Source organism: Denticeps clupeoides, chromosome 6 (genome assembly GCF_900700375.1).
Source record: "Denticeps clupeoides chromosome 6, fDenClu1.1, whole genome shotgun sequence".
Taxonomy (NCBI): Eukaryota; Metazoa; Chordata; class Actinopteri; order Clupeiformes; family Denticipitidae; genus Denticeps; species Denticeps clupeoides.
Window position 1 is genome coordinate 12,961,168 of NC_041712.1, and position 24,428 is coordinate 12,985,595.

General features: G+C 42.2%; 1 protein-coding gene and 1 long non-coding RNA gene across 2 annotated transcripts in view; one reads left to right on the forward strand and one right to left on the reverse strand.

The window, feature by feature from the left end:
* Positions 1-22,478, reverse strand: part of ppp2r2bb (protein phosphatase 2, regulatory subunit B, beta b) — a 65,122-nt gene extending 42,644 nt beyond the window's left edge. The window contains exons 1-2 of the mRNA XM_028982289.1: positions 22,350-22,478; positions 17,981-18,383 (exon numbers count right to left, since the gene is read on the reverse strand). Of these exons, the coding sequence (XP_028838122.1) occupies positions 17,981-18,059 (79 nt within the window). The 5' untranslated portion in view covers positions 18,060-18,383; positions 22,350-22,478. The remainder of the gene's footprint in view (positions 1-17,980; positions 18,384-22,349) is intronic.
* On the forward strand, positions 415-5,566 carry LOC114791829 (uncharacterized). Its single transcript, XR_003750047.1, has 3 exons — positions 415-791; positions 5,172-5,392; positions 5,521-5,566. It is a non-coding gene; the product is annotated as an uncharacterized LOC114791829 (long non-coding RNA).
* Positions 22,479-24,428: the final 1,950 nt, after the last annotated feature.

The window sequence follows — 24,428 nt, forward strand, 5'->3', positions numbered from 1 at the left end:
TCTCTCTTTCTGCCCTCTCTGGCTGCTGCAGGTTTAATATTGTGGCCATATGGGCTGGCCATGCTTGCAGTGAGGGCTCAAGGCCGGGGGCACAGCTCCTAAATGGTGACCTGTTGTTTTCCCTGCTGGCCTTTCCTGAGCAAGATGAGAGAATGCTGTTTGTTTGTCTGTGTGTGTATGGGGGGGTTGATTTTGGTAGGGGGAGGGGACGAGGGCTTTATGGGGGTTTGTTAGAGATCAGGCAGACGGGGCGCAGCAGGAGTATATAGTCCCACCCTTCTCCCAACCCCCTCAGCTGTCACCTCCTGGAGTGCACGGTCGCCATGACAATGCCTGACCGGAGTGTCCATCTTGCTCTCATTCAACTACAGTTGCCTGCACTGCTATAGTGTGTATGCTATTGTTAGATGACATGGTGTGAGTGCACAGACTAAAATTTTCTCAGATCCTGCTCAACTGACAGCTTATGCTAGGATTGGATATGAATGGACTGGCTGTGTGGTGAGGATTAAACAAAACAACAGGTGACCCCAGCGCCCTGCGTGATCCCGATTTAAATGGCACCCAAAGCCCCAGGCTTAACTCAGCGTGATCAGATAGTTTTCCTATTTGGACGCTTCTCCAAATCTCTCGGTCTGCTCCACAGTTCCACAGTTCTCAGTTTTACCCGCATGCAGCTCTACTATGCTGACCACGCTCTCAGCTTGAGTACTGGTGGATTTACAGCTCCCACTGATGCAGCAAACGGACCTCACATTTTATCGCTAAAGCAGGCTGGACTCTAAATCATGGTCAGTGACACACACACACACACACACACACACACACAGACAGTGCTTATTGGGAATAACTCATTTTATCCCTTCCTACTATTCATTAAATTAATAAAATCTCTTCTCTCACAAATAAAGCATAAACTAAACAACATGTTTTAACAAATTTCTACTCTAAAGAACATATTTGTTACAAGTGTTCAGTAGAGACTGACAATGCAGTAAAGTCTGATGCAATGCAGTGCAACATTACCCTGCAGCACCACCAGCTGGACATACAGAGCCACTGCTCCAGTTCCACGAAAAAAACATGCCAGTACAGACAATGTTGAAACCTATTTTTCACTTAATTAGAGCCAATATTAATGTTTTTTATGCAGCATTCTGAAGGATGATCTGATTTCTGAACATCCTTCCCATCCCAAACTTATATTAATGCATTAGCCAATCTAAGTAATGCAGGATTATTTTGGGACATTGTCTGTTCAAATACATTATCATTTAATTATTTTCAGAGTAAGGTACAAAAGAAATTTACATTTAATGCAATGCACAGACGAGGCACAGACCCTAATTGCGTCTCCCACAGTAGGTGGCAGGAAATTACTGCAGAAGCGTCAGACAGGAGATTGTCATTGGCTGCCTGCTGGGTCTTTCTCAGAATTATGCATCAGCTGGAAACCTTCAAGTATATATGAAGAATTTTTTTTCCAAGAAAAAGGTATAATTAAGGCAAAGAATGTATTTTTCAGTTAGATTATCTAGAAAAGAAACCGCTTGCTTCTGTTCCAGGCACAATTAAAATAGTTAAAGGAGTGTTTTTTCAGTGAACCCTTACAAGTCATGCAGAGATCTAAAAACCATACTAAACACAAGTGATTTTCAAAAGATCTGCTTAAATGGGAAGTGATTAAATTCAGTAATTAGTCATTCTTAGGATACCACTGGCTGTGGCAACAAACCTTTAACCAAAGGGTTATGAGCTTGATCCCTGTGGCTGGTGGGTTTTTTAAGAGTCAATTTTTCCAGGGGGAACTGTGAAATTGTGTGAACCTGTGCTGTGACCCATATTTTCCATGTGGAATGTGACAAAAAGCAAATGATAATGTGGCTGTCAATGTGACATTGACTAATGAAGGATTCTGGGCCCTGCAAGCCACATGAAACGACACATGAGATATCACATGTGGCTGCTGAGGAGCCATCCCAGAGGACAACGAGATGCAAATCATTCACAGAAAGGGCCAGCATTATGAAAACTTACTATAAAGTTCTATACTTAGCAACATTTACTTAGCTGGAGCCACATTCACAAAGCTGAGCGACACTCTGATATTTACTTTATCCATAAGCCAACCCTGTTATCAAGCCAGTAACCACTGTTCCCACACAATCATAAAATATTTAAGTGGCATTTTGGCTGAAATGGATTTATGGATATCAAAGAAGAGCGAATAAATTCTTAATCAGCTTAGGGTGGGTTGTAGATTGAAATCAGTGCACAAATACAGATCAAACTAGGGCCATTTTTTATTATTTTGCTACTCCAGTAAAGTTGTCGAAATGTCCTTTGGTTTCTAATGAAGAGGCAAGAATGGGGAACCTGCAATAGGCATTTCAGATAGCTTTACAGAAAAAGTGGCTGTATACAAATACAACAGATGACAAATGGAAGGAATATGAGCAAAGAGAGAGCACACATGCTGTTGCCATGTTATTTGCTTTGGCATGGTCTTTGTGCTGATGTGCAGCGTGTGAGGTCTTCCAGGAAGATACCCCCTTCACAGGACTTCACTGTCAGCATCACTGTATAGCTGATATGTAAGAAAATGTCAGTCAGTCGGACAGGATTATTTTCACCTTAATTTGCCACCCAGCAGAAAATGTAGTCAGGTTTCCATGCTTGCATGCGTGCATTTGAAAACAGATTTGTGATTCACTCTGACTGAGCTCCACTGCTCCTGCATCCATCCCTCTCTTCGGTGTTACCGAAATATACTCTCAGTGTGAGCACATCGTGACTTGTAGGGAAGATTTTCTCACAGACTCACAACACTTCTGACAACTGTCATCACTTCACGTCGGCAAAAACACGACATATCCACAGAGGATCTCTTTTATATGCATAGCTTTGCATGAATATTACCGTCAGTCAGACACACCAGGAAACCACTTGCTGCCTAAATCTAATCCTGCAGCAGTACCCGATGGCCCATGAATTATATAAAGCTCTGCTAAACAGAGCCAAGTTGTACCGCCAATATGTGTTGAGTAGCTGAGTACCGGAAATGAAACGGAATTGATGGAAGGGCAGCTGAGTCGAGCAGAGAAAACAGGTCAGAGTGTACACTGCACAGCTAGGAGGAAGTGTTAAAAGAGCTCATTTATTTAAAAAGAACACAGCGATAAAAAAATAAAAGTGAGACTGAGTTAAACACACTATAATCGCCCCCCCCCCAAAAAAAAAAAAAGAGCAAAAAAAAAAATGGGGACAGGGGAAGACTCAAATTGAAGGATCAATTCATACATTTCTAATTTCACAGATGATTATGTATATATAACCCTTCATTTGGCATTCAATCATATGAAAATGTTGTGACGTAGGTTACTATTTAAAACTAGTAGTAACGATATATTTACTACAGTAAATGAAGCGGAAAGTGCTTGTACTACACATTTTTTGTAAAAACAAATGGATTACAAGATATCCATAGGTAGACTGCATCTATTTCAAATGTATCAACCTGCACCATCCACAATGATAACTCCATACAGCATTTACATTGGTTTCAGTGGAGTGCAAAGGATCCAGCCTTCCAACAACAACAAACATGGTGTCTAAATAAATGTCTAATATATCTAAAATATGTTTAAATGTTTAACACTATATGTACCCAACATCTGTATTGGATGTGGACCCTGTGGTAGGTACGTCCAGGTCCATGTGGGCATCACAGTCACCAATCAACACAAGGCCCAGACCAGCCTCCCCTGTCCCACACCACCTAAGTACCCGACCCCATTCCGTCAGCATCACAGGGGCTCCATGCAGGACCTGTCCCTGATCCCTGCATGTGGGATTTATCTTGAAGTGTGTGTTATTTAAAAAAAGAAACACTAATGATATCTGGTTTCCTATGTTGAGAAAACCAGAGGAACACTGTAGGGATAAAGTGGGCATCTGGATGTGGCAGAAAATATTTCCTTCTCAAATGCACAATTTAAAAAAGGTAAAATGTATATTTGATTTATCTTTCTTTCACATTATGCTGATGAATGTGAATGATATGTAACTTGATTCAGAAGTGATAATAGCATAACCACCACTAGGGGGCACAAACTAGGAGCACCAAAACACGTTATTCAGAATCGTTTTAGAGCATTTACCAGACGCCCTTATCATCATCATGCAGTACATGAAAGTCAAGTGAATGAATTTTCAAGATCTAACATGGCCTGCTGTCATGAACTGACTTTTTGGTGTCCCTGTTTTGTGAAAGCTATGCAAAAATGTCCTCCATGTTCTTGCCTAAACATGACACATTCTTTGAACACTGAAAAGAACCCTGAATAGCTCTGAAAGATCCAAGCTAAGGGACTCCCAGACAACTGTGCCACCATGTCACCTACTGTGGCCAAACATTTTGAGAATGACACAAATACTGTTTTTCACAAAGTTTGCTGCTTCAGTGTTTTAGATCTTTTTGTCAGTTGTTTCTGTGGTTTATAGAATTCTAATTTTAAGCATTTTTTTAAGTTTCAAAGGCTTTTATTGAAAAATACAAGTTTATGCAAATAGGGGTTGCCAGTTTGAATCCTGATCCACCAAGGTAGCACTGAGGTGCCACTGAGCAAAGCATAGTCCCCACACACTGCTCCCATGGCTGCCCACTGCTCACTAAGGGCGATGGTTAAAAGCAGAGGACACATATTGTTGTCTCACTGTGTGCTGTGATGCAGTGTTTCGCAATGATATTCACTTCACTTTCAATCGACTTCTGGGCCAAATCCTGACTGATTGTAACCTTCATAATCAGTGCCTGGAATTTGTCAGAATTTGTGTGTTTTTTTTGTTTGTCCACCCATCTCTTGAGGATTGACCACAAGTTCTCATTTGGATTAAGTTCCGGGGAGTTTCTTGGTCATGGACCCAAAGTTTCAATGTTTTGTTCCCTGAGCCACTTAGTCATCACTTTGTCCTTTATCATGCTGGAAAATGCATTGTTCTTCACCCAAATGTTCTTGGATGATTGGGAGAAGTTGCTGTTGGAAGATGTTTAGAAACCATTCTTGGCTGTGTTCTTAGTCAAAACTTAGGCAAAAGTGACCCCACTCCCTTAGATAAGAAGCAGCCCCACACATGAATGGTCTCAGAATGCCCCCTGTACTTTTTTGCAGAATATCAGTCTGTCCTTGATGTTTTTCTTGGAGAGAAGTGGCTTCTTTGCTGCCCTTCTTGACACCAGGACATCCAGCAAAAGTCATCACCTCAATGTACATGCAGATACACCTACACCTGCATGCTGCCATTCCTGAGCAAGCTCTGTACTGGTGGCATCCCAATGCCGTAGCTGAATCATCTTTAGGAGACGGTCTTGGTGCTTGCTGGACTTTCTTGGGTAACCTGAAGCTTTCTTCACAACACTTAAACTCCTTGAAGTTTTTGATGCTCTGATTAATGGTTGATTTAGTAGCAGCAATATTCTTTTTATGCAAAACAATGATCACTGCACATGTTTCCTTGCAGGTAACCATGGTTAACAGAGGAAGAACAATGATTTCAAGCATCGCCCTCCATTTAAAGCATCCAGTCTGCAATTCTAACTCAGACAGAATGATCTCCAGCCTTGTGCTTGTCACTGCTCTTACTTGTGTTAATGAGAGGATCACTGAAATTATCTCAGCAGGTCCTTTTGTGGCAGGGCTGAAATACAGTGGAAATGTTTTTTTGGGGAGATTAAGTTCATTTTCATGAACACTGCAATTCATCTGATCACTCTTCATAACATTCTGGAGTATATGCAAATTGACATAATAAAGACGGAAGCAGCAAACATCTGTACTACTGATTCTATTTAATAATTCAAAGACCCCAACACTCATTCTGGCTTGGCAGAAATGCTGTCATCATCAGAGTGTACCCCAATCTTGCATACTATCTGTTTAAAATTGCGGCACTTCAACCTTATCTCTCATACTCATAGACACACACATACACACACAGCCACAGTCCTTGTACAATGCTGTCCCAGAAGTCTCAAGCTCCCAGACTTCTCCAACTCTTGCTCGGCCAAGTGAGGATAATCCCTCGTCCCTATTCCCACCAGAGTGGAGGAGGGAGGAAGGGAAAAAAGGAAAGAAAGGAGCAAAGTGGATTTGAGAAGAAGAAATCAGAGTTTCTCCCTCCTTGGCAAATGTCTGTGGAGCTCATCCTGGGATTTAATTCTCTCCATCTCGGCTCAGTTAGCGGGGCAGCTGTGAAAATTTGCTTCCCCGATCTGTGATTATTCCAGCAGCTACACACTGGCCCATTAACACAGATAGAGCCCAAAAATTGTTTTATAACAAAAGCCAGAGGCCTTGGGCTATATAAAACAGTTTTATGCTTTAATCTGGGATAGCAAATTTATGGCTGAATGCATGCAGGTGTGAAACTTGGGTGTAACTTCAGGTTGCAGCCTTGTGAGCCCAATCCTAATGTTAGCATAAATTAGACACGTGAGAAACAGTGAGTCATCAGGTCATCAAGAACAAGAGGAATATGTATACATGTGCATGCATACACAAACACACATATACACACACAGATATACAGAAGCAAACGTATAAATTGCTGTTGTTGTGGACATCAATGTATAAATAAAAAACTATATGTAACACGAGAGATGTGTATGGCTTCAGGACACTGCCATTAATCCAATCCCATTAATGACAAAACATCTTGTAAAATGTCGCATTTATATCACTACTATTCATATGTTCTTCTTTTTAATATGTAACAGAACATAGAGACCTCTGGGTCAGTGAGGAACATTCAGATTAAAACAGTCATAAATTAAATTGACAGGTGGAACCTTGAAGTCAGTTGTGAATAAAAAAGCTAGCAAGGAGCAACAGAACTGGCAAGAGGGTAATTAGGCCTGTCCCACTCTCTTCTCTTCTCCTCTCCAATCCTCTGGCCTGATTTTCCATTGAGAAATTTCAGGCCTTTCTTTGCTTTTGCACAAACACATTATTTTGCCTCTTAGCTGTGATCATATAACACAGAATTTAAATTATTAACTGTTGGTAACAAATCTTACTTCACTGTGATATAAGATATATACAGATGTATGTATGTGTGTGTGTGTGTGAGAGAGAGTATATATATATACACACACACACACACACACACACACACACACATTGTTTGGAGAACAGTGTTTTGAAGGTAATTAAAATATGATAATTAAAAAACAATGTTCAAGAGTTCAAACCGTGGCAGAGGGAGAAAAAATCTATAAAGACATATTTTGATCAAACTGTTCTTTTTGCATTTTCTCTTTTCATTTTTACTGACAACATCTCATCAAAAATGCTCTGTAATGTATTAAGCAAGCTATATTGAACACTTGGAGATATCATGATCATGTCAATATTGTGAAAGAGAGTAAGCCACCAAAACGACATGTCACTGAATAAACTGAAATAAAATAAACATGATGACCACAAAACTCCTTATTTGTAGATGAACATCGCTTTTTTATGTGCTTTTAACTATAAAGAACAATTTTTGTCTAAACTATTTAATCTCTAATACGCCAGCGGTTTATAAGTGCCCAGGGCTGATCTGTATGCATGTTTTAAATAGTCGAATTACTTTAATAGTTAAGGAAGATTATTCACAACTGATTGGCTTATTGGTTCACCTAAAGGTCATGACTCAAAATTGCACACCTGTAAGAAAAAAATACAATCAATATATTATACCAGTGATAATACTGCAGACTAAATAGCCCATATAGTTTCCCCTAATCCAAGATAAAATAAAACCCCCCAGTTTAGTTATATTTCTACTTTTAATCTGACCTAAGGCTACCTTAAAACCCCCTTAATACTGCAGGAGTCAGGTCCACAGACAGTACCTTTTTATTATTCGGTAGCTACATGATATTAATGCGGCAACAAGATGGAATGGGTGTCTGGATGGTCATCAAGTCCTGAAAATGTTACAGAGTTAATCTATATATAGCTCTGCAGTGTTAAAGGCAAGGGAGGGAGTAGGGTAGAGGAGTAGAGCATGGGATCTGGTGTGATCTGGCTTCCTCTCCAATTCTGAACAAACCTGCCCCTATGCTCCTCATCCCGCAAGACGAGTTCAGCCACTGCCTCCTCACCTGTGCTGACCTCACATCATCGGAGCTTCACTGGTGCTCATGTGATCAAAAACAGAGAGAAGGATGGTGAGAGCAAGGGAGAGAAGGGGAGAGAGAGGAAAAGAGACTTCAATGGAGCCTGGAGCAAAGCCTGTCACGCGGCTGATTCTGTGACCCATTTGGCTCCCTGCTTATACAAACCAGAGCAGAGCTGGCTGTGACGAATGCATGTGAACGTTTCATGCGATACCCATCTCTGTGTGGGATTGGCATGGTTTTTCCCTTCAATTCCTCTGAATATGAGACCTACTCACCTGTAGCATGACAGAACATCCCAGAACTAAATAGAGTATTACCTACAGTCTATCTGATGCTAGCAACAGTACCGTGTTAAATACAACTGATGGATGTGGTGATGGGAGGATCAATGTACTGTATATAGTACTAAATGGGCTGTAGTTGGTAAAACTTTCAAAATTATCAATAAGTGTATCAGGTGTTTTAAGTAAACCTAATAAAATGAAAAGAGAATTTAAATGTGGCCTGCATAGTGGGTGATGTACAACATGTACAAGTGTTGCAATAAAAGAACACACCATTATTTTCATGCCGAAAAGTATTGAGAACACTTCCTCGCTTTTATCATTTGTATGTTTTGTATTAAGTAGCATCTTCGTTTAGTGAGTCTAATGTCCTAATGCCTCCCCCAGCTCTCCTGTCGCCTGTAGATATATATATATATATATAGAGTCACGGGTGGGCTGGACATGGCATGAAGGAGGACACATTCACACAATTTCACGCGACAGGGGTTTAATACAAACTACACACGAGACCGGGGAACATGAACACGCACAATGACCCGACGGCGAACAGACACAAACAGGATAGTTTTATACAATTATATAAATATACAACAGGTGAACATGATCAGGGAACATTACACAGGACAAACATGAAACTCCGGTCTGAACTCCGGAGTAACCCCTGCTGGTCCGGATCATGACAATATATATAAAAATCTAGTTTAAAAAAAAGATCTGCAAGCAACGGTCTCTAAGATCTAAGTCTCATCTGGTGTCTGTACCATTTTCCATAATCCACTGCCTGGCAGCCAATTTCGGTCCATTATCAAAGCGAACCACATGGAACAAATGATTAACAGTTATAGGAGTATAAATTATTATGTTTATGCTAATTATGCAAATAAAATGATGAGTATGATCTGAATTTGGGTTGGTCCACCTCACCCCGCCCCCCTCTTTGTATTCTTGTATCTCTTTATTTATTTTTTTTTAACAATTCCAATGGCTGGGAAATGAGAAAAACTGAAAGAAAGAAGAAGGAAGATTTTGGTATAGCTTTACTGCACCAGCTCTGCATTGCACAACAACAAATACACATAGCCCAGGTACTAATGTAAACACTGACTTCATTCGTAAAAACTTCATGAGTCCTTATGACAACCCTGCACTACAGAGACTGCACCACCTAACATCTATCCACCAGACTTCTACTGATCTGGCTGTAAGTGAAACACAGGCTATCTGCTTCAAAAAAGTCATTTCCCGCACACTCAAACATGTTTTCCACACTTGTAGGCATTACAGCTCCCTGCAGCAACACAGCACCCAGCTTCCAGTGAATCATCTTTTAAGACACACCGACTCTCACCCTCTTTCTCTCAGTGGATCGAAGTGAAAACATTTCTCATCTGATCTGTGGGGTACTGTGGATGATCGAGAGCACAAAGCTGTACCATTGTCTGCAGAGCTTCAAAGCCAGTACGGTTTTACTGCACCTAAAAGACCCACATCTTCAGAAAAGATGAATTTTAAAGTCATCTTTTAAGATTCCGTCCTCAAACCAAATGGAGCCCATGCCAAACTCAAAACAAATAAAGGTGGTGTCAGCGTGCCTGTGTGTTAAAATTGAGCTCAAACAACCCGTAAGAACAGCTGCACCCTGGAAAGGAATTCAGAACTACTGTCAGGATTGGGTGCACCTGGAGAAGCACCTGGTACCAATCTGCAGTTCTGGTCGGGGGCTGTGACATTTTTGTGGACCCTGCAACTGTTGTGTAGTGGTGTTTTTCAGTTCTGGCAATCGACACGCGCCTGCGGGTTTATTTTTCCCCTTTTTGTTTCCTTCCCCTATCAGCTCGTGGACGTGATAACTACACTGACATTAGGGCGCACTCAGGGTAGCATTGGGCACTAGGCATAGGTTTGTTTACTAGATTTAGGTTTTATTCTTTGATTTAAAAAATAAAAGAATAGTACACACTAGTATATGTACCTTGAAGATAATTAATTATGTTTTTATACAATGGGAAGAGCCTGATTATCAAACCTGATTAGTTCTCACACAGGCTACTTCCACATTTTGGATGATTTAAACCCACACAAGTCAACATGTCAGTGTTCTAAACAAAAAGTACTCACCAAAAACAATATCTTGCTTCTATGTAAATTCTGAGAATGCCTTTGACTGTACACTAGTGAACAAGCCACACACTTAGCATGTCGTGCTGTTCTTTGCCAGTCTGTGTCTGTTTGAAAATAGAGCCCTTATTCTTGCTTGAGTTATAGGTCATTTGTCTGAATCATACTTGACTGTCTACTGTAATGCATATTGTGAATTGGGCTCTTCCTATAAGAGTAAACATGTTCCATGAAAACAGGATTGACAAAGAGTTAACCCAAGAAGACACTAAATACCGCTCTCCATGAATGGACCGTTGTCAGGATTAGACTATTCTAGTTCTTGGCATGTAGCAGACCTTCTGACTTTCTAAACCATACAAAAGCCTGCAAGACACGCATGACATAGAAAGTAGGAACTGGCTTGAGAGTATCTGTTCAGCTGAATGCCCATCCTGAAGTGGAGCTGAGTGCCAGAGAGCCGAACTCTCCACTTATCTGCTACAGTGGATCTTCTACCTTCACCTCAACCAGCAACATGAATTTCTGTCCATTGACACTGTGTGTTTATACTGCTGGTCAGAACCCAGCACAACACTGGGTTCTGTCACGTTATGGTTTGACACAGGCAGATCCCTTGGGCCTGAAGAGTTTTTGTGATGGTGAGACCATTCCCCAGAGGACTGCTGACTGTTAAAATAACCCTAAGAGCTCCCGAGAAACAAACCTCTTGGGACACCCGGGTACATGACAAATTCGCAGAGCGTCTCTCCAGATAACACAGTAACTCCAGCAAGGTCCCTAAATTCACAGTTTCTGGTACTCTGGACTTGAATAAACAGAACAACCCTGCGAAACCACTATCTAGTGTGGACATTTGGACATAGTGTGGACATTTTAAAACAGTAACCCCTCAAACCAATCTCTTGCCACTGAAATTATTCATTGACTTGCAGTGGCAACATGTGAATTCCCATAACCAGAGCGGAGTTTTAAGGCCGAATCAGGTCACACATGTTTTGCGCGTGAATGTACATAATTTTCACAAGGCTGAAATGATCAATGTGTAATTGATTACTTAACATTTTTAAATCAACTGACAGCCTTACTTTTCGTAATTTATTATATATTACCACACATAGCATATAATTCTATTTAATTTGACACTAATCCTCAGTGTACGTGTATGTATGTTTATATGGAAGGCTGTTTGTGTGTATTGTGTGCATGTGTGTGCATTTGCTCATGTGTAATGTAAAACTGCAGATGATGAAGACTGCATTGTCCCCTTGGGGAGAGCTCAGCTCTGTGGTGTCGGATGAGAGCTCTTATATCACATATCCTGCCGTCCATTACACAACACCGTTTCATAGAAATCAATGTGTTTCCATGACCTCTGCCAATCCTCCGCAGTTATTTTGAGAAATCCCCGGTGACCGGCATCACTTGAACCACAACCCTGGCACAGGGGCACCTTTACAGCTGCACCTGGTCTCCAAGGCGGAGACAACAAAACACACAATTTGCTTTTCAAATTGATTAAAATTGTCAGCGGCAGACAAGCCGGGGTGTTCGCCACTTGAGTCCTGACTGTCAAGAGACAACGAGTGAACCACTAAACACACACACACACACACACACACACACACACACACACACAGGGCTCTGGTGTGTTGGTTATTACTTCTTATTAGGTGGGATGTTCCAGAACATCACGGAAATAAATCTGAGCGCTTGGGGCTAAATATATGAGTTTACATGATGCTCTGTGTGTGTGTGTGTGTGTGTGTGTGTGTGTGTGTGTGTGTGTGTGTGTGTGCTGGGGCAGAACGGGGGGTTGTAGGGACAAGATGTCAGCTGTAATGAAGTAAAGCCCAGAAAAGATGAGTTGCCTCTGCTCACAGGCGACCACCACTGACAGAGATTAATTGGGATTGGATAGAAGGCCAAGGCTAAACAAGACAGCAGTTGGAGTCAACACACAACCTTGTGTAAAGCACTCAATCACAACGTTAAACATGATTAAAGATGATCTTTTCACAAGTCAGATTTGTAGCACAAGCGGTTCTTTTTTCCCTGTATTGACTTTGATATTCCATCTCACACACTCTCAGCCTCTGCCTCTTTGATTATTAAAAGGCCTAATATTTCCTCTGAGGTATACATACGGCTTCTCTCTCTTGTATCTCAGTCTACCTAGTGTCTTTTCTCATCTCCACCTCCTCACCACAGACTGCGGTAACAGCTGAATAGAAAGAGTATTTCTGTGTTTCTGTCTCCAGTTTTCCATGACCCCTTCTCTAATTAGTTCAAAACAGAAAAACGGTAATATTCCATTAAAAAAAAAAAAAAAACTATCCAACCTACACACACAGCCGAGACATGGATTCAAACCCCCTACCAAGACCACATGGACCAGATTTATCTATATAAAACCCTGAACCTACAGTACCGTAATTCCATTTTCTGTACATTGTGGTAAGAAAGATGGAATATGAAAAACACAGTGAAAAGTGCACTAATATTGGGTTACCTTAGTGTAGTTAAGAGTTTGTTTTAACATGCAGTTAACATTCAGCTCCATCTCAAAGGTTGCATCACATGGCATACATGACTGAGGACAGATATGCGGTCAAATTGAAATACTGAAATTCTATAATTGCTATAGGTTTCTAATTCATCTGGTACCAAATAATGAATTTGATCTAATGGTGTTTTGCCTTAACTGGCAAAACACTTAATCACATTTTAAAAGATAGAATAAATTTTTCATTGAAGATGTCTGGAAATTGTGCTCACTTTCTGTCTGTGCTCTTTTTTATACCTCATTATTTCCATTGTTCTTGCTCCGTTCCTTGCCGCACTTCTTATTCTCTCTCTCTCCCACACTTGCACTGAACTGTACCTTCCCCATCACCCTTCCAAATCACCCACTCCCCGGTTTATAACCTTTTTTTTCATTCCATCGATCTTCCGACCCAAATGGCCAAGTGATGCTGATTCAGCAGGCCAGTGACCCTCCAACAAAAACAGTGAGACAGTTCACTTCAGCTCAGCCACTTCCTGTGTGCAGCCCTTTTATCTCTGACCTCCTCCCGTCTCTCCCGTGCTGCTCTGTTTAACGCGGCTCCATTCGGATGAACTGCAGTAACCCCCGCACTGTTCCTTGGATGATGCGATGGACAGACGCTGGCAGAATACCAGCAGCCTGTTCGGCCTCAGGCCTCGACTGTCCCCCCAGACATCAGAAACAGAAACAGCGGAGAGAGAGATCAATAACAAACGACAGGCAACGCTTCTTCACATGCCTGTTGTGGCCGTCTGGTGTCCTGTGTTCTGTTCAGGGAACGAGAGGCAGACGCAGAGTCTGCGAGGCACACCGACAAGGTAAATCAAGCGGGGGGACCTGCTTGCGTCAGTACAGCAGCAAGCAACCTGCAGGGGGCTGTTGGGTTTTTAAGTTGCAATCGATCAGTCAGACGGCCCTGGGGGCCTTTTTGGGTGGAACAGCACAGACACCACAGAATATCCAATAATCATAAGTCGGCAGCAGGCAAAATTTGGTGCAAAATGACTGACATTCATCCAGTCTGTGACGGAACAAGAGAGAGAACATTAGAAGACGGTCACCCATGAGGCTATGAGGATAAATTCAGCCCACTCGGGACTTCAGCTCAGGCTTACTGATGGCCAGACACACAGAGCTGTCTGTGTCCATTCTGAATCCTCTCCTCTATGAGCGCTGGATTGAAAAAGGAGGGCATGGCACATTCAGTCTCTGTGTGTGTGTGTGTGTGTGTGTGTGTGTGTGTGTGTGTGTGTGTGCTTTTTAAATATACATTAGGTCTCCGTGAATTGAAATAATGATTTGTCCCATCACAATCATCATTCAAATATGCAAATTTACGTTCAGACAGGATGACTCCAAAAACACTGAATTCTGTTTACCTTCACCTAATGCTGTAAATGCTGTCTGTTTTGGATTCATTTTCTAATATTCAGAACAAAATATTCCTTTTGACTTCTACTACTTTTAAAACTTTGCACTGTCAACCATTTTCAAAATAGTGTGCTGCCGCCCTTTTTCATAAAGTTACTTTATGTATTCCACCCGTTCTATTTATCATCTCTCTCATTTTCATCTTTTGTCCATTGATGGGCAAAATGGCAGCCGCAGCTGCCTTACATTCAGTTGCAGTGAATGTAAGGAGAATGGTACGCTTGTACAGTGGTCATGTCACCATATACAATATACAGCAGCAGTAGTTCTTGTTTCAGTGTGAACATGAATCCCAATTTAAATTGAAATAAATCATTCAGCCCTAGTGTGTATCTGGAGCCAAATTTATCTGAGCATAAGATCAAGCTGACGAAAAAAAAAAAAAAATCTGACTGAATAAAGCATTTTGCATCAGTAATGAACGATATGAGCATTAAAGGATCCTGTAACATTCCCAGTTACATTTGCCAACATCTGCGATCACTGAGCAGCCACCCTGCCTGCAGTATTAGTCTGATGCCTCTCATTCACACTGTGGCGAAAGAACAGAACAGGCCTGCAGCAGGAAGAGTGCTGTGAACCAGTTGTTTACAAGATGAGCATAAGCTGGAGTTGTAATAAATGCTGTTGTGGTGCTAACACTGTGATGAACTGTCAGAGTTCACTGGATAAACAGCGAAGACAGATGAGCTTACTTGGTCCATAAGTGGACTTTAAGGGGTTTTGTTCACTATTGAGTGTGTGTGCATTCTAAAAGCAAGACAAAAAAGTAAATGCTGTCAATGAAACACACACGTTATGAAAGTGAAAGTGAAGTGAGTGTCATTGTGAAACACTGCAGCACAGCACACGGTGCACTTAACAAAATACGTCCTCTGTATTTAACCATCACCTTTAGTGAACAGTGGGCAGCCATGACAGGCACCTATTACATTTTTTATTTACATATTATTTATGGTTTCTAATCATTATCCATATTAAATGCTGAGTAGGTGGGTAGACTGTGCGTAAATAGGCTATTTATATGCGTCCTTCACTGCAAGGGATATTTTATAAAAATGCACGGATTTCTTATTCACTAGTTTGTGGTGTAAAAGGGTGGGTAGATAGTTTCATCTATTCAACATACAGACACAAACAAGCAGTCCTTGCTGTTTTTTTTCTGTAAAACATTAGCTGGAATAGCACTCCCCAAGTATCTATTATAGTGCCACGGACATAAAGTGTAAAGTGAAGTGATTGTCACATGTGATACACAGCAGCACAGCACACGGTGCACACAGTGAAATTTGTCCTCTGCATTTAACCCATCACCCTGAGTGAGCAGTGGGCAGCCATGACAGGCGCCCGGGGAGCAGTGTGTGGGGACGGTGCTTTGCTCAGTGGCACCTCAGTAGCACCTTGGCGGGTCGGGATTAGAACCGGCAACCTTCTGATTACGGGGCCACTTCCTTAACCGCTAGGCCACCACTGCCCCATAAATATCGCCAACTAATTATAAAATAGTTTTTTTTTTTTGCAATATTCATACATTATATCAGTATTTATAACCCAGTCTAGAAGACATGCTTGTGACATTAGACTGGTTTATCTTGATCATGTAGACAGTCAGGACTTGTTAGCAGAACAGATTTTTTAAGACAAATGTTAGCACCGCGCTTCCTGTGGTGTTGAGCGAACACAGTGGTCTGTCAGCCCCGTTCCACTTACACGGCGCAGACGCGTCACCTGAACTGCGTCCTGTCAGAGGCGCATCTGCTTTCTGTCGAATGTTATTACGCAACACCGGCAATTGTGTGGGGTGCGGCTGGGCCTACAACGGGCACAAAAAATCACGCTGATTTAAGAACATCCTTTCTCTGTTACGTAACAAACCTGAGCAATGGACCTTCACTAAGCCTACATGCTGACCCGGCAAAACTCTGGCCGGCCTGTGAATACTATGTACTATCTGCCACTGCTAACACAATTAAATAGAAAATTAAAAAAAGTAGGAGCACAAAGTGTTGAGTCAGCTGCATTGCCCACAACTTTTCTGTGTGGCTTGTATATTACATCCTGTAGCTTTACGCGTTGCGGCTAGAGTGACATGTCAGTTCATGTCAGCCAGGACATCTTGAGCTTGGACAAGAAGTTAATTCAATTCAAAAAATCACCCAGGGCGGGGTGCGAGCCCCCCTGCACACACAAGGACACACCCACACACGCCACTCACTCACACATTCACACCTGCGGATGCTTCAGGGTCGCCAGTTCGCTTAGTGTGAATGCCTTCGGATGGTGGGTGGAAACCGGGGCGCCCAGTAGAAACCCTTGCCACCACGTGGAGATCGTGCAAAACCAGACACACAGCCTTGGAGGTGTGAGACCACAACACTAACTGATGCCAACATTGCCCAACCTTGATAATCAAAATCATGAACTCTCAAACAGACGCATTTTCAGTCTTGTTACTTGGTTCCAATAGTGTGTCATATTCACATAATAAATCAGGAACAATGTTTTTTTCCGTTATTGTATTCATAGCAACCATTATTTACAACATAGTACACACAAGAGGTCACTTTGTTCCAGTCAAAGAAAAGCAGCAAGAAAAGTGGCTAACTAATGAGGGCAATAAGCCACAAATTCCACATATAGGCACCCCTATAGGCATTCTACGTCCAACACTTCTGCACACGTAGCTCTTCGTCCAGTTCCATCACTGTTCCAACCAATGTGTGCCCTAGTACATCACAACACAACACAAAGCACAGGACTTACATCCACAGGTACAGAATCGTGTGACCTAACATGTGATCTGTCCACAAAAGGTCAGCAAAGAATCATTTCATTTGTAATGTGATACCGGGAACAAATAATATTTAAACGGACAGGACAGATGGATCTTCAGAAAAAGAAGAAAAAAAAGGAGATAAGAAATAAAATAAAAACAAAGAACATTGGGTGCTCTGGTTGCGTTACTGTGATAACCCATCCGCTGTGTTCGTTTCAGCGGTGGGTCGGTGTGGTTTGATCTCCGTCAACTTCGGCGCCACAGGATGTCGGTGTCGTCGTTTAAAGATCCGGTTTAGACCGCTGCACACTTCTCTCATCACAGACGTGCGAGGAACCAGCCGGTATTCATAACGCCTTCCGATCAGGATCAACTTTGCGGGCTCGTACGTCGTCGTCGCCCGCTGGTTTCACCGGCCAGCGGCGCGACGTCCAAGTCGCCACTTGTCCGCTTGTCCACCCCCCTCCCACCACGACGCCGATCCGTGAATATTTTTAGTGCACGCCGGTCACATGGTCACCGGCCCCATAATGAAGATGCCGACCCGACTATCGACTGCGGGCTGGTAAAAAAAAAAAAAAAAAAAAAGAGAAAAGGCGAGTCCCCAACATCCACACACACACACACACACACACACACACACGGCAGCTCACCTTCGGTGTGACAGCTGGAAGACAGGATGGTGTTGGGGGGTCTGAAGAGGTAGGGCAGGTACCGGGAGAAGCATTTCATCTTTCAGGCTGGTGTTCGCGGCGCATCACCCCGTCGCAGGCAGGCAGGCGGCCGGGCGGGAGCGGGGCCGGAGCTCGCCGAGTGCAGCGACGACGTCCCGGTGAACCATTCTTTCCCCCCCCCGCCGCCGCCGACGGGGCTGGACTGGAGGGCGGGCGGAAAACGCGCGGTGGGGGTGGGGGTGGTTTTTTTTTTTTTTTGTAATTTCCACCCCTCTCTCCGGGAGAGAAGCGGCCGCCAGCGGGTCTCGGCTGAACTGCTGATGTCGGTGCTGTGGCGTAAAGTTTACGAGCGCTGAGCTCCCGCCTTCGTCTGCGTGTGATGCTGCGATGAGCATCGGTTTATCCCGAGGGGTAAAAAAAAAAAAAAAAAAAAAATTTTATTTATTTATATTATTATTTGTGGCCTAAAATGTGTGTAATTTGACAAATGCCTTATGATTCCAAATATTTATGTATTATTCACAAAACAATTGACTTTAAATTCATAGACAGATAGATGTATATACAGACAGACACACAGAGAGGCAGATGGATAGGCAGATATTCATAAGAAACCTTTGACATGACTATACAAATATACAGAAGTGCTAATATATGTTCTTCACAGATAAATAGATTGAAGAATGAGAGAAGACTGGATGACGTCATTTCTTCCCGGGAGCTCCTCCAGCTTTACTTCTCTCTCTCTCACAAAAAAAAAAAAAGAAGTCATTAAAGGTCTCCAGCAGGGAACCGCATAGAAAACCAGGTTCTTTTACAATACCGATAATCACTCAGAGACTTTATTTCCCTGTCTGAGAGTCGAGGGCTGGCCCTTGCAAGGGCAATTTGATTTGCAGGCACTTCCCGTGTAACGCCGCTCTCGTGTAGTTAATGTATTTCCGGGCCCTAAAACAGGCCTGGCCGGCGAGGTGCTTTAGAGTTTGTTTATGCACTGTATGATAATGTACACGGGGGGCTTTGACCTGTCAGTCGTACATGTTTACGTGTCTTGTGTTTAAAAAGAAAAAAAAAAAAAATCAATAGCTCTTGCCTGTGTGAAGGGCACGGCAGCCATCTGCCACTCTGTCATTGATCAGCATATGAAAAGGCCTGAATTTCATTTCCCTCTCAACTCCTCCCGAGCCGCCAAGGCGTAATGAGCCCGGCGCACGTTTTCATTATTTTAGACGTCACCATTAGACCACCTCTGTGAGCACAATCGCGTTTTCTATATGTCACGCATATGCAACCTGCACTTGCCACCACCCAGAGCCCACCAACAGAATCTTTCAGTCACATTACACTTTTCTAACCCTTTAAACCTCTAGGGCCTGCTAGCATTCCACATTCCGTTTCATTCCATGCAGTTACAATAATAGTAAATATTAATGTAGTTAATGGATATGACAAGGTTTAATAATAAGGTAGAACAGATTTTGGGTTTAAGTCTTTAAACAATTATTCTAAAACTCTTGAGCCTTTAGGTCCATATGAACACTCTGAACATAGAATTCTAATTTTATTTAGAACACAGAAGACAATTTACAGTTTATGTTAATGCAAGTAAAAATGGTTTGCAATACAAATGCTAAACAGCAATATGTTTGATTGAAGCATCAGATGTTCCTCCTGCTAAATGGGTACCAATGTTTTTGTTCTATATAAAACAAAATTAATTAAATTATTCAATTGTCTGATGGCTGGTCTGAGACAGACAGAAAGCAATGCCATTGGCTGCTATGTGCCCCATGGGGTCAAGGCTAACTCAGCAGGGGGTTTTCTGGCGACACCATGTGTGAGGGCGGTGCTTCAGTCTTCTGCCACCATGGCATTGGTGGATGACTCCCATACGTAATGTTCTGAGATCAGTGTTAGTGAAAGATTCATTTCTCGTATCATCAGCAAAAGTTTGTAAAGCTGCCAAGTATCCAGTATACTAGTTTTGTAAAGTAGGTCAAAGTATATATATTTTTAACAGGCAAAAAACCCAAGCCAAATTATTTCAGAAAATTATATTCACTATTAATGTGATGGTGTTCTTACAGAGAGAATTTTTCAGGTAACAGTAAAATAATTTGATTGTTACATTTTTACATGTTTGTCATGGTCCGGTCTGGCAGGGATTACCCCGGGTCCGGAGTTCAGACCGGAGTTTCATGTTCATCATGTGTAATGTTTCCTAATCGTGTTCACCTGTGTATGAGTGTATAAAGCTATCCTGTTTGTGTCTGTTTCCCGTCAGGTCAGTGTTTGGTGATGTTCCCCTGTTGTGTGTACCATGTATTAAACCCCTGTCTCGTGACGTCGTGCATATGCGTCCTTTTCCTCGTCATGTCCAGCCATCGTGACAATGTTGTATTGTGATATATTCAAACTATCCACTGGTAGAAACCAGAACTGTATCAGACATGCTTTTTACAGTAAGCCTCAGATCATCAACAATGAATATCTGTCCCGCAGACATAAAAAGATCATGTTTTTTTAAGCGTTTGGGATTAAGTGACACAGCTGATCAATGCAGTGTATTGATTCAACAGCAGAATAAGGGAAGGATTTACATCCATCATGCCAGAAGGCTAAAGGTCACACCTGACTGGAGAGTAGGTGCAGAGAGCATCCAAGCTTAAGAACTGAAGGCCGAGGGTCAGTTATAGAGGAAACACCTTCGGAATTCAGTTCTCAAAGCCAAGACCTCAGTGTTTCTCTCTTCCCAACCTCAACTTCTACGTTCTGTGCTAGGGATCTGAAGAATTAAGATATAGCCCAAATTAAAAACATCCTTAAGGAATTACCAGTAGTAATTATTAGTAATATTCAACAACCAAAAAAAAAGCTTCACCCACTTTTTAATCAATTATTAACATCATTATTCAAGGATTATCAGAACCAAATGTATCTGAAATATTAAACACTAAACATACAAGAAATGCTAAAATATGCTATGCGCTATAATTTCCCAAATAATATAAATAAAAAGTACATATGCAGGTACCATCTATGAGCTGTAAACACCAAAACTAATAACTAATATTAGTTAGTAATGTTACAGTGCTGTTACAGTCGGCAAGTGTACCTGTGCACCTTATGATTCTCAAATAAATAAATAAATAAATAAATAAAACATACACACACACACACACACACACACACACACACACACACACACACACACACACACATATATATATATATATATATATATATATATAAAAGGTACATGCCAAAAAGTTTGGACACACATTCTCATTCAATGTGTTTTCTTTATTTTCATGACCATTTACATTAGTAGATTCTCACTGAAGGCATCGAAACTATGAATGAACACATGTGGAGTTATGTACTTAACAAAAAGTGGAGACCTGGCCTCCACAGTCGCCGGACCTGAACCCAAAAGAGATGGTTTGGGGTGAGCTGGACCACACAGTGAAGGCCAACAAGTGCTAAACACCTCTGGGAACTCCTTCAAGACTGTCGGGAAACCATTTCAGGTGACGACCTCTTGAAGCTCATCGAGAGAATGGCAAGAGTGCGCAAAGCAGTAATCAGAGCAAAGGGCGGCGGTTTTGAAGAAACATGTTTTATATAATATAAACATGTTTTCAGTTATTTCACCTTTTTTGTTAAGTACATAACTCCACATGTGTTCTTTCATAGTTTGATGCTTTCAGTGAGAATCTACCAATGTAGTCATGAAAATAGAGAAAACACATTGAATGAGAAGGTGTGTCCAAACTTTTGGCCTGTATTGTGTATATGTGTGTGTGTGTGTGTGTGTGTGAGTCAGCTTTTGAAAAGAAATTGACTAGTTTTAATCCAGGCACTTGGTGAAGTAACACCAAGTACTTTACAAGCACAATATATTGCAAAATAAAAAAAATCATACCAGTGAACAGTAAAGTAAGATCCCAGGTCAAAGAAGTGACTTGTTTGCCTTTACGTAATGGTAAAAATATATATTCCTGAACAAATTTTAGATGCCCTTATCCAGAGCGACTTACAATAAGTAGTTACAGGGACAGTCCCCCCCTGGAGCAATTTAGGGTTAAGTGTCTTGCTCAGGGACACAATGGTAAGTGGTATTTGAACCTGGGTCTTCTGGTTCATAGGCAAGTGTGTTACCCACTAGGCTACTACCACCCTTTATTATTATTGTAATGTATTTATTATTAACCATTTAACCAGACACTGGATTTCTCGGCCATGTACCACCCTTTCACCAGGTCGGACTACGTTCATTACTCATCTTACTGTGCCAGAAAACCGTCCTCTCTTTTCCACCTCTTCTCTCCCAGTTTTCTCCCCTTACCTTCGCTTTTCCTTTCGGTTCCTCCGGCTGCCTCGGCCCGCCGTGAGTCATCCTGACGCCGGAACCGTCCCACGGGCCGCGCCGCGCCGCGGACCGGCCACGGTGGCCCGCCGCCTACTCGCGCTCCGCTCGCCCGCTATATAAACGCGCGCCTGCGCTCATTTGCATAAGGTTCATTCCACCTCGCGCGACATGTGCACATTTAGGCTCGGAAAGTCCCCCCCCGCGCTCTCCCGGTGTCGCCGTGGCAGGTGGCCCAGTTGCACAACGCGGTCGGCGCGGCGGTCCCGCGTCACGGGAAGCGCGAACGGGTGAGCAGGTAGGGCGGGCCGGATGGTTCGATTCATTCGATTTGGTTTAACGTCAGTAGGCACGGGGAGGGGGGGTCGAGCGCGCCTTCGGGCGACGGCTCACCTCCCCCGAGAAAACCCCAGGCGCCAGAGGAGAAGGAAACTTGGTTAGTGCTCGATGCACCATTTCCGTTCTGTAAAGTCCGTGGGTTGTCGCGGGGAAATCCTGAGCGCTATGGTGCGCGTTTTTTTTTTCTTTTTTCTTTTTAACTCCTTAAAAGTTTGCACAAGAGCCTGTACGTGCCTCGGGCCGCATGATAGGTTTACAAGGGTGTCTTGACGTATATTTGTGAATATTATCAGGTGTCGTATGCTTTGCACGCCCGCCTGCTCGATGTGAGAGCTCATGAGTGTTTGTAAAGGATTGTAATACAGTTTGTGTGGGTGTCGGGAATTTGTGCATCATTCTGAGTGTTTGGATGAGAGCGCGTTAGTGTCGGTGTTTATATGTGCCTGGCATCTTTTGGTCCGTGTTTATGTGTTAGTATGAATTTTTGTCTGCATGCATGCCTGTAATGTTTGTATTTACGTATATTTATGTATATAATGTTAGCTTGAACGTTTCATGTGTCTTCATGTGTGGTTGTAGTGTAGTTTATAGCTCTGTATTATATATCTGTATTATGCTTATATATCTGTAATGTTAGTACTAATTTGCATACATGTAAAAATGAGTGTCCGCGTTTGGCTTGAACTCCTATATGTTTAGTTCATCCTATATGAATTAATCTTTCTATAATGCTTGAATGAATGTGTCTGTATGAGTCTCTGACAGGTTGCCTGCTTCCAATGAGCGCTATTATGTGAAGGAGGGCACAAACAGATATCTCTTGTAAAAGAGATTTAATCTCAGTGGGATTTCCTGGTATAATAAAGGTATTTTGCACGAGTGTCTGTAATGTTAGCATGTTCGAGTCAGTAGTGTCCGCATGCATGTCTATACTGTTAGTGTGAATGTTAAATGTCTATAACAAAAATGTGCATGCTTAGACAGGCCTGCAAGAGTGCCTGTAGTTTGAATGCTGCTTGCAAGCTAAAGGCTTCCAAAGAGCACCATGAAGTGAATGGGGGTGCTGATGTCACAGAATCTGCTTTTGTCTTTGCATGGAAACAACAGCATATGGAGATTTGTGTGTAAAAGTGTACTGCTCAATACAATGACATGTCCCTACGTCATAAAAATTAATTGTTTGCCAATCTTATGTACTCTTCTTTGACATCAGTTCTTTTGGGTCACATGCATGTGCTCATGTCTGTGTGTTTTCTCTTTCAAGTAAATGCAGTTTATCTGAGGTTGTCACACGTGCCTGCCTCTCCCCACGCAGCTCATACAAGGGGGGGAAGTGAGTCAGACCTTCACATGATACGGATGCCATGCAAGCCTTTGGGAGTGAGAGGAGTGGGGAAGACAGCGCACCACTATTAACCTCAAAATTAGAAATTTGCTGTATTATGGACTGACTAAATTCAGACCTATGGCCTGCAGTGGTTTTGCAAATAACCTGTAGGTTAATTTACTAAAAGGTACTAAAGTGTTAGTACTCATATGTTGCATAAATAACCTCTATTGAGGTGAGATTTACAGATTGGGGTAAACCTAAAATATATGAGTTGCCACAGTGAATTCTGACATTTGAAGATCTACAAAATTTGCCTAAGTGTCTTCTTTTATAACTCATTTGTGAATAACTACTACTAAATCAGAAAAAGAAAACACACACGCACAGTT